The sequence below is a fragment of the Artemia franciscana genome, chromosome 14 (assembly GCF_032884065.1).
Source record: "Artemia franciscana chromosome 14, ASM3288406v1, whole genome shotgun sequence".
Taxonomy (NCBI): Eukaryota; Metazoa; Arthropoda; class Branchiopoda; order Anostraca; family Artemiidae; genus Artemia; species Artemia franciscana.
Window position 1 is genome coordinate 18,090,853 of NC_088876.1, and position 12,201 is coordinate 18,103,053.

General features: G+C 32.9%; 1 protein-coding gene across 1 annotated transcript in view; it reads left to right on the top strand.

Moving 5' to 3' along the window:
- The window catches only part of LOC136035416 (uncharacterized), a gene marked incomplete at its 3' end in the record, with an annotated part of 248,773 nt that overhangs the window by 209,437 nt on the left and 27,135 nt on the right, over positions 1–12,201 (top strand). Inside the window, 2 exon segments of the mRNA XM_065717209.1 lie at positions 705–880; positions 7,249–7,391. Of these exon segments, the coding sequence (XP_065573281.1) occupies positions 705–880; positions 7,249–7,391 (319 nt within the window).

Here is a 12,201-nt window from a genome sequence, read left to right on the forward strand (position 1 = left end):
TATTTCTTAATACTTAATCCATCTTTTTACCATAAAACAAAAAAAAGAAGACATAATAAATAAACAATATCTTGCGAAGCATGAATTTAAATTTTACGAAAATTTGATTTAAATTCACTAATCAATAAGTACTATTCCTACAAAATTTCCATGTGATGTCAACTTTAAAGCAAATAACGCTACCTCGATCACTCCACTTTACTTGAGTGCATCCAAATATTCCCTAAATATCCACATCTTCCTTAATTCTATAATTGAAACACAAATGACATAGAGACATTTAACCTAATGATTCATAGCTGGTCATCCAGTCATTTTTCCCTAGTCGGGAAGTATGTATTTTTTTTTTAAGCTATTACTTTGTTTTTTGGCATTTATTTCTATTTTTATCCTGTCTATAGCCCTGTTCATCCACAAAGAAGGCCACCAATTTATCAAAAATCATTGATCCATTAAGATTTAGATAGTTGTCACACAAATTAATAACCATAAGAAAGTATCAAGCAAGCAAAATATTCTTTGTCTTCGTGCAAATTTTATTACAGCTTAATTCAGGTGTAATTTTGAATTCCGGATAACTTTCTTAGAAAGTACAATGAAGTCATATAGATAAATTATATGTTCCAATATATTTCCTAATTCACGACCTCTCTTTGTAGAAACTTCTGTAATAGAACTGTAATAATTATACGTGACTTTTCTAGGAGCTAATCTTGTCAGTAGCAGTGGTTTCCAGGGAGATAATAAAGAAAATTTCCTGTGTTCCACTAAAGACAGTTTCAAAGAATCAATAGCTGCAATCCTGCCCCCAGATCTGAGGCATCTGGTTGATCCAACGACCTCTGTAGCAAACCATGTAAATTCTGGTGCCGCTTCTGAAGTAAGTTTTTTTTTTTTACTATTATTATTATTATTTTTTGAACGTTAAGACAAATTTTTGAGATACTGTGATTGTCCTCAACACTGTAGTTGCCCGACCTTATAACAGACAACTCTCTAGCGTTACCTATAGTAAAGAACCATAAAGCTACAATGTGTTATTATTCATCGTTATTATTTATTTCCCAAAAGTACTTTGCATGGAATGGGTAGTCGCATAAACTTCAGAAGGGATTCATTCAATTGGAAATAAAAATTCTTAGTGCCGTTTTCAAGGGTTAAAAGCAACTGGAGGCACCCACCCTCCATCTCATGCCCTTATTTCTCCAAATGTATTCGATCAAAATTTTGAGATAGCCATTTTGTCCAAAATAATCCAAATATCAAATAATTATGGCTCTAGGCTCAAGGCCACCACTCACCAGCTCAAGGACAAGGGTTTCAAATAAAGCAGGTTACCTGTTTTAATATTTAAGTTTTTATTGGGAAACGAGGGCATGTTTGATTCTTGGTCTCCAAATAAGCTTATGGTAATAAGGTAAAACTTTAAGCAAAACATACTATCTGATAGCAGGTGGTTTAAAGGGAATATCACCAATATCTAAGAAACGACAAGGGTAATAAGTTCTAACTTTAAGACTATGGGGTATGTTAAACAAAATCAAAAGGCACTGTGCAAATCCAATGTATCAAAAAGAAGGGTCTGCAATATCTCAAGAACGGCTAAAGCAATTAAGTTGAGATTTTCAGGACATGCGGAGGGAGATGGTGAAAGTGGTGGAGGGCTGACAGTCCCCTCCTATGCTCTTTTTAACTGTCCTCCCTCTAAGAAATTCAATGAAATCATGAAATAGCCATATTGTTCAAATTATTCTAAGTGCCAAATAACTGTGGCCATGATGATTACGTAACTCACCATAGATGTTGATAGGGAGGCTGAATACAGTCAAAATAGATTATATGCATGCTAGTTGTCAAAAGGGTGTGTCAGCAATATCCAAAGACCGCTTGAGGGTATAAAGTTGAAACTTTTAGAGTTTGTTGAGGGGAATGTTAAAAGTAATCGGAGGGCATCAGTCCCCTTTTACCTTTTCTAGATGCCCTCCACTCAATACTAATCGACATTTTAATAAGTTTTTTTGTGCAAAATAGTCAAAAGGTCTAGTGACTATGCCTTTCGGGATGTAATGCCACCCACAACCCCAAGGACAAGCATTGTAAATTTAAGAGTTTTCCCCTGTGTACATGCGGGAAATACCTTTAGAAAAAGGGGGACTGTTTGATTGTGGGTGTTTTTGATTGTTAAGGTGAAACTTCAGGGAATGTTGAGGGGCATGTTAAACTAAGTCAAAAGACTGTATGTGCATCCAAGCTATCAAAAGGACATACCCGCAATATCTTAGGAATGGGTAGTAGTATTAACTTGAAACTTTTGCGACCACTACAACTTTTACTACTACTACTGCAGCTGAAAAGGCAAGTGATTGCAACTGTTCTGTGAAACTTTCGACTGCGACAACTTATGACTGTGACTCTGACCACCTGCAACTACTGCTACACCTACCCGTGACTACTTTTAGCGAATGTTTAGGGGGATGTTGAACAAAACCAATGTTGAAAAAAAGGTTATCAAGAACTGCTAAGAGTATTAAGTTTAGGCATGTTGAGAAGGATGTCCAAAAGTGGTCGGAGGGCTACAAGTCTTCCTCGCATGCCCTTTATAACGGCATTTCTTAAATATTTCAAAAAGAGTTAGGAAAGAGTATCAAGTTGAAAGATTCAGAGATGTTGAAGGGATGTTGAAATTGAAGACATCATGTGCATCCCTGTTGTTAATTGGTGTATCTGCAATATACCAGAAACGATAAGATTCTTAATTGGAACATTTGAAAGAATATCGATTCGGACTTTGAACTCATTGAACACACGCCGTATTCATTCTGCTTGTCAGAACTGCGTGCCTGCAATGTCTTAGGAATAGGTAAGGGCATTAAAATACAATTTTGAAAAAAAAATTGAGGAGGGCATTGAACTGGTTCAAAATACGACTATACAAATGTGCCTCCCGTATGCAAAAAGGGCATATGTTTAATATTTCAAAATTGACTCATGCAATTTAGTTGAGACTTCAGGGGCTGTTGAACTAGATCAAAAGATACTATGAACATCCTGCTTGTTGAAATGGTGCATCTACTATCAAAGGAAGAGTTAACAGTATTAGTCAAAAATTTCACAGAATTCTGGGGGGGGGATGTTGAACTCGATCAAAAGATGGTAAGTGTAGCATCCCATGAAAGGCACATTTGCAGTATCTCAGGAACAGCTAATGGCATCTAGATGAAACTTTCAAGGAATATTCAAGTGATTTTGAAACAAATTAGATAAGAAACAAGTTTTTTCAATTGGAATTAAGAGCAACAATAAAAATTAAAACGAACAGAAATTATTACGTATATGAGAGGGTCCAACCCTCCATCAATACCTCGCTCTTCACGCTAAAGTTCAATTTTAGTTCCAATTCTTTAAGAATGTCTGAATAACAAAGACCGCTTAATTTGAATAAATGGCTCTTTTGAAAGTACTAGAAAAACTTTAGAATTTCTGTTCGTTTTAAGTTTTAATATTGCTTCTTACTCTTACTTAAAAAGAACTTGTATTTTTTTGTTTAATTTGTGTTCGTTTTTTAAACAATACTGGGAAATCTGGCATTCCCTTCGTGGAAAATGTCCTTCCCCCATGAAAAATACCTTCACTGAAAGATTCTTTCACGTAATTCTTTCCCTTGACTTTCATCTGGAAAAAAATACAAAATTCACAGTTTCAAACAGTTCGTGGTAACGAACTGTAGTAAGGAGCGACCCGGCTCAATAGTAAACGAAACTCTAAAAAACGGAATTTTGATGCTAAAATACACATCAAAAGAATCAGATTTTCATGCTGATTTTAAATATATAAGTTTTATCAAATTTAGTCTTTGTCATCAAAAGTTACGAGCCTGAAAAAATTCGCCTTATTTTAGAAAATAGGGGAAAACACCCCCTAAAAGTTACAGAATATTAACGAAAATCACACCATCGCATTCGGCGTATCAGAGAGCCCTATAGAAAAATTTTCAAGCTCCTATCTATAAAAATGTGGAATTTCTTATTTTTTGCCAGAAGACAAATCACGGGTGCGTGTTTATTTGTTTTTTTTTTTGTTGTTTTTTTTCCAAGGGTCATCGTATCGACCAAGTGGTCCTAGAATGTCGCAAGAGGGCTCATTCTAACGGAAATGAAAAGTTCTAGTGCCCTTTTTAAGTGACCAAAAAAATTGGAGGACACCTAGACCACTCCCACGCTAATATTTTCTCCAAAGTCAACAGATCAAAATTTTGAGCCATTTTGTTCCGCATAGTCAAAAACCATAATAACTATGTCTTTGGGAATGACTTACTCCCTCACAGTCCCTGGGGGAGGGGCTGCAAGTTACAAACTTCGACCAGTGTTTACATATAATAATGGTTATTGGGAAGTGTACAGTCATTTTCAGGGGATTTTTTTGGCTTTGGGGGTGGGTTCGAGGGGAGGGGGCTATGTGGAAGGATCTTTCCTCGGAGAAATATGTTATGGGGGAACAGAAATTCAGTGAAAAGGGCGCAGGATTTTCTAAAATTACTATAAAAAAAACAATGAAAAAATAAACATGAAAAAGTTTTTTCTATTGAAAGTAAAGAGTAGCATTGAAACTTAAACGAACAGAGATTATTAGGCATATGAGGGGTTCTAAAAATACTTTAGCATAAAGAGCGAGGTATTTAGGAGGAGATAAATACCTCGCTCTTTATGCTATAGTATTTTTAGCAATTTCAACTATTTCATAGTTGAAATAGTAATTTCATACTATCTACGGCCTTTCTGATTCAGGGGTCATTCTTAAATAATTGGGACAAAACTTACTTACGATTTAGTGTAAAGAACGAGGTATTAACGAGGGTACAAACCCCCCTCATATACATAATAAAAATTAAAGAATATAAAAGTTTGTTACGTAAGTTAATTCTTAAGTTACGTATATTTTTTACTAATAAAAAAATTCGTTAAAAAATAAAATTTATAGTTGCCTTTTTATGTAACCGAAACATTGCATGGCAAATAGGCCTCCTTCCCCATCCCCTATTTTTCAAAATCGTCTGATCAAAACTAAGAGAAAGCCATTTAATTAATTAATTAATTAATTAATTTATTAATTTATTAATTTATTAATTAATTTAATTAAAAAAGTAATTAATATGCAAATTTCATTTTAATAATTTATGTGTGGAGAGCCAAAATCAAACATGCATTAATTCAAAAACGTTCAGGAATGACATAAAAAAAACTAGTTTTGTAACTGAAAGTAAGAAGCGACATTAAAACTTAAAACGAACAGAAATTACTCCGTATATGAAATGGGTTGTCCCCTCCGCAATCCCTCGCTCTTTACGCTAAAGTTTGACTCTTTGCCACAATTCTGCTGTTTAAAACAATTAAAAGCTTTAGCATAAAGAGCGAAGGATTGCGGAGGGGACTACCCGTTTCATATACGGAGTAATTTCTGTTCGTCTTAAGTTTTAATGTCGCTCCTTACTTTCAGTTAAAAAAACTATTTTTTTTTTATGTAAATGCAGATAGGAGCTTGAAACTTGGTGTTATATTCATTAAGATTCTATGGTTTTAGGAGGTATTTCCCCCTTTTTTGAAAAGAAGGCAAATTTCCTCAAGCTCGTAACTTTTGTTGGGTAGAAGTAAGCTTGATGAAGCTTATATATTTAAAATCATCATAAGAATCCGATTATCTTGATGTGTCAACTGGTATCGCAATTCCGTTTTTTAAGAGTTTATGTTACTTCTGAGTCGGGTCGCTCCTTACAAGCTGTTCGTTACCACGAACTGTTTAATGAAAAGCCATTGATTAGAACTAACAAATAAAAATTGGAAATTTTAATTCTTGAGCCGAAGACGCAAAAAACTGTAGAAATTATTCATTATTTTGACCAGTAACAAAACTTTAGTAGTACAAAGAACGAAAATTAATTGAAAAAAATCCCTAAAAAGAAGTTTTTCAGAGAAAAGTGTTGAGTGATATTAAACTCGAGGACAACAGAAATACAGTCATAGTAATATTTAAACTCAAAAAGATCAGTAATTATAATAGAAATTATAATAAATAAAATTCCAAAACAAACAGAAATTAAAATAAATGACTGTAACATACATAAAGACAACAGACACTTATGCAGATGAATAAATAAATCTGAAAACAAGTAAAATTTAACAAGTCAAACTGAAACCAAACAAAATTACAACAAACAGGAGTTTGGCTACTACCCTTTTCCCCTTCCAAACTATAAAAGTTCTATAGCCTAATGCGTAATTTGTACATTATTGAAAACCGAATATATTATAATTTGTTTTTAGATTTAAAACATTGATAACAAAATTCAGCACAATAACATCTTGAACTACTGCGATTTCCTTGAATTAATATCATTATATATTAAAACTTAAAAGTATTCTATTAGTTCTTTTTCGTTGTCTTCATTATTTTGGTGTTTAGTTTTCTTTTTGTGGTTTATTTTGTCTTAGTGATTCATTTATGCTGGGTTGAGGATATTGATATAGCTCTACTTTTCTTCGGGAAACTTTTTTTAGGGAAGTTTTTTTTTAATTAATCTGAAATAAATACATATTTGCAAATCTGACAAAGTGTTGAAAGCCTACTGGGGGTATATTTTATGCTTTTTAATTCATTGTCAACAAGAAGGGTTAGGTGCATTCAATCCTTCTGCATGCAACAATAGATATTGTTTTACTGGTAGATTTTTTTCTGGGTGGATTATCTTAACAACTTTTCCAGGCCGATTGGGCCTTAGACTTCCCAATTAATCTTAAAAAACACTCTTCAAGACACCATTATTTTGTCAATGAGTACTTTCACTTAAGGTATATCGTTTTATATATATGTATATATTTTTTTTACATGCATTAAGTAAGATAAAACTGGGACTTGGTTAGAATATTGAGAGGCACTTTGGCATTTCCGATGAGGGTAAAACTTAAGGACAAAACATAAATATATCTTTTACGCCTGGGACGGTGGCATTACTCCTAGCTGAGCTATTTTATATATAACCTATTTTATAAGACAAAGTATATTTGTCTTTAACAACTTATTTATTAAAATAAGAATTAAAATTTATTAATATAAGAATTTTATTTATTAAACTTATTAATTAAAATTTATTAAATAATAACTTATTAATTATTTATTAAAGTTTATTAATATTTTTTAAAAACTTATAAAAACTTTATATACTTATTTTGTAAGCTTTACCTTTATTTTTTATAGGCTGACAACATAATGTCTGAAGTTAGAAGAAGAACTCTTGAAGAAGAACTCAGGAAAGTTGAGGGCGATCGATTGAAAATGGCAGACAGAGAGAGGCTTAGGAGAGAACTGGAGAGGCTAAAGGGTGATCAGACATTAAAAAGGTGAGAATCATCAATTCGCTTAAGCATTTCTAAACGGTGAACTTTAAGCCTCGATAAGTTTAGAGCTATGAACTTCATACCGTTGATTAATTTTTTAAAATGTAATTGGCAGGAGCAAGTTTATTAAATAAAATCAATGCAAATGTCTGTCAAACTTTAAATTTACTGAAATATTTATCTTTTTTCTAAGACTTAAACGGTGGTTTACTATATACTTTAAACGGTGGTATTGAAGGCAATATACATCTGAGCTAGGTTTCAAGTCTACAATTTTCTATTTTTAGCAAATGAATAGGTACTCCTCAGTTTTTATTACTTGATTAGTAATTATTATTTGTGTAATTGAAATCAGAATTTCTAGAAAAAAACCTGGTAGGTCGTAGGTAATGATGGCGTATTATTTATCGAGGAGTAAGAGTATTGTAAATAAAGTATTTATACGATAGTAACAACCAGAAACATTGTAGAATAAGAAAAGTATAAATTACCACATATTAAGTTATTAAGTTAGCACAACAGAATTATATTCTAACTACAACATAGTACTACTATCCGAACATATTCTTGGCTGGTAAATTTCACTACTAGCTAAGACTGGTGTTAACGAGGATTAAGATCGTTATTTTGGGTAAAAAATCACCACGATTTATTTAATTTGTTTAGGCATAGTTTGTTGCTGAAGGAACAATAGACTAGTGAAATTCAAGTGTTACCACTTTAAGTGATTGCGAAGTGTTACCACTTCGCATATAAATATGTTACATATAAACCATTGGACTCTTCAATATTGCTTGTATTCACTGTGGTGTCTTCAATTTTCCCGAGGAAAGAGTAGCAAACAAAAGTAGTTCATTTGAAGATTGGCATTGCCACTACCACATTTTCCAAATGAATTGGTTTGCCTTTTTTATAACGTCATTTCCTTTATAAGGAACTCCGCAAACGAACCAGAAACTTTAACCCAAGTTTTGCTCTAGCTTCATCCAACGTAAGCGAAGATCAAACCATCAATAGTTGCAATTTTTTTAGCTTTAAAATGACTAGAAATATTTATCACAAACCCAATTTAGCGGCATACCCATTACAAGCCACTGGAGGTGATTTTGATATCGCAGAATATACTTTTTAGACCCAGATGATCCTGTTGAAGAGCACCTCGCAACAGCTTTAAATTACGGAATCTCATTTTAATCTAATGAATCTTTTGGGAGAAATATTGCAAGACACAAACAACTATGCCAAAGGCTATGAGAAAATACGAAAAGTGGAGGATAATGCAAATTGACTTGCTGCTTCACTGGGACAACAGCCTCCAAAAGAGCAGCTCCTTTTCCCTCTGCCAGATGGTGTCGATTATAGACGGTTCAACCCTTCTGAATGTTATGAAGTATGCGGTGTGCTTACTCAAAATGCTGATTATAGTTTTCAACCAAATGAATTAGGCATAAAACAACCTGACAGAAATCTTGTTAGTTCAAAAAATACCGAGCTTTACTACCTAATTTTTGTCCAGCTGGAACTGCATGGTGGACACTGGATATGCCACTTCAAACTTATGAAAGTCCTCCAAATATAACACGCCTTGAATTAGTGAGGTAGCATATCGCTTTTCGACCTGAATATACCAAAATCCTTCCTCTCCCAGCTGTAACATCCGACCTGTGTCGGAATGGTTTTAATGCTTTGCATTCCGATGGAAGACTTTTTCTTCGGTTTATTGTCGATACTCCGATATTCGCGTTGAGCGTGATCACATCCAATGGATAAAATTCAACCAGAAAACTACTCTGGCTGAAAACAACTTAGATGCTGCACGACTTCTCAACGACCGAGCCTCAAAACAGAGTGCAATTGTTAAGGAAAAAGTAATGCTACTGTCATCATTCATTGGATAAACACGCTACTTTCCTGATCATTTTGAAGACGACTTGGCTATTGCTCTCTGTCTTGGATCCCCAGTTTTCTCTATCGCTATGATTTGTATTCCTGATTGGCCCGAAATTAAAGAAGGACCAAGGATGAAACCTGATGATAATTAGTTTATCATGGAACCGCCACTCAAGATCGTCCGGATCTTGTCGCTTCAATTGCGGAACTGAAGTCTAAAGAAACAATCAATGACATTGATAAAAAACAAATATTTGGAAGGGTGGCAGCATACGTGTATACGATTGAATTTCAAAAAAAGGGCTACTACGTAAGTATCTGCTATTGGTCATGAGTCCTCATGACAAAATCCACAATTCAGTCTAATTGATCTTCCTTCGGATAAAATTCTTAACACTGACGATCCTTTACTAAGAAAATAAGTTTTAAGTTGGATGATTTATAATCCCTATTGGGAGTTAAATTCAAATGCGAGTCGTAAGATCCAATAAAAATGGAAAATTACAGCGCCACTTTTTCTTTTTCCAAGGCAGCGCAATTCAGTTATATCTCCAGCAAATGATGAAAAGCCAAAGTATTGGCGTCGTTATGATTCCAAATTAGATAAAACGGACAAGGAGGAATCTTCACGTGACGTTGCTTTTGATCAAAGAGGCTCCAATACTCACCAAGTTACTCGTGATGTCGCCACTTATAATCCGTGTCCACTCAAAAAATTTCAAAGTAGTATCAATGTCAAATATGTTCGTAGTATAGGTCCGGTTAAGTATATATATATATATATATATATATATATATATATATATATATATATATATATATATATATATATATATATATATATATATATATATATATATATATATATATATATATATACATATATACATATATATATATATATATATATGTATATATATATATATATATATATATATATATGTATATATATATATATATATATATATATATATATATATATATATATATATATATATATATATATATATATATATATATATATATATATATATATATATATATATATATATATATATATATATATATATATATATATATATATATATATATATATATATATATATATATATATATATATATATATATATATATATATATATATATATATATATATATATATATATATATATATATATATATATATATATATATATATGTTCAAAGAACATGATCTCGCTTCAATAAAGATTATCGAAAATCAGCGGTGCTTGGTTTACAATCAGGCGAACCTCTGTCTGAAAGGACGGTGCATTACACCAACTGAAGTATGCTGTCGACTATTTAGTTAATATACCCAAGAAAAAAAAAACAGCCAAGTCGTTCAATGCTTAAAAATCCATTTACCTATACATTACCATATGCAAAATATCAGCTAAGCCCAAGAGGTCTTGGTAGATATTGGACAAAAAGACTCAATAATGGAAGCGTATTTTTGACACAAAAAGGCGTTGAAACAAACTCAAAAACCAGGAATAGCATTGTTATTGGGAAAAGCCTGAACATTTTAAATGGAATGTAAAAACGAGCACATAGGAACCCCGAGTCCGTCGGTGTGTGTCACCAGTCAAATTGACAACGTAAATTCTGTGGCTCATCCCGTGTGTTTCTTTTTGTGGGTACTTCTCTATCATCTGAAGAACTCAAGAAGTTTTGATCTCAAAACTGTGAATAACATTCCTCATGACACATACAAACAAGAATGCCTGGCTCATGGCTTTGAATTCGACGCTAAACATTGTTTGGTGCCCTAGAAGTATCAGCACTGTCCAAAATGCCTTCTGTTATGTTAATACTCCTTTTTTGGAAGTCCGGCAGATCCAAAAGGTCCTTGGGTAAGATTCAAAAATCAGTTCATAGGTTGCAGTTTCCAGTTTTATTTGGCAAGCACGGCAAAATATTACATTGGAAGATGCGTGGTTATCTTATTATTACATCCAAGTTAAATACGATGGCAATAGAAGGTCGAAACTTCAGTTTTTTGGTAAAACAATACGGCGTGGACAGTATTGAGACCTACGAAAATTAGCAGAACTTAGAATTTCTAAATTCTAGTGAGTCAACTGCTATTGGAGACAGTATCTATCGGCTTCTGCAAGGAAAACAGCTGGATAATGTATATAATATTTTATAGGCCGCCAATGATCCTAGTTATGTTGGGAAAAATGTATCTTCATAGATGGACCAGGCGGTACTGATAAAGCATTTGTTTATTAGACCTTGCATCTTATTCTGTGTGGCGAAAATTGAAAGGTAAAATATATAGCTTATACAGGAATAGCATTGACATTTTTGCCACTTGGCCTAGCCACGCACAAGACCTTTAGCTTCGAAGTTCCGTTGTCCACAAAGTCAATTTCCAGCATAATACCTGGCTCAAACAAAGCTTTAGTATTAGCTCAAGCAGAAGTTTACTCTCTACGAAGCACCAAAATGTCTGAAAATGACTTAGAAAATATGGATCAGTTGAGGCAACTCATTATAAATCCAAACTTGCCATTTGGAGCTAATAAAAATAAAAACAATACTACTAGATTCCTTATTTTGTGCTCTTTTCAAATATCTTGATAAGCTTTATGATAATGCACCTCCCCCCTGTAATGGTGACTCCAGATATTGCCCTAGTAATATTATTTCTCCACTATTTTTTATCTTTTGATAAGTTATTTCTTCTTTGTTGACCAGTTTCCAGCATTCTTGAACCTGTAAAACGCTTTCCACTAAGAGATTTAAATACAATGGTTGGACAAAATTATTACTTGAAATGATTAAAAGATATGGATAAAAATGGAATAAAACATGATAATCTGATTTTTAGAAGTAATCAACATTCAACAGTTAATAAATAAGCATTTAGTTGTTTCAGTGTTTTTTTTTTATCCTT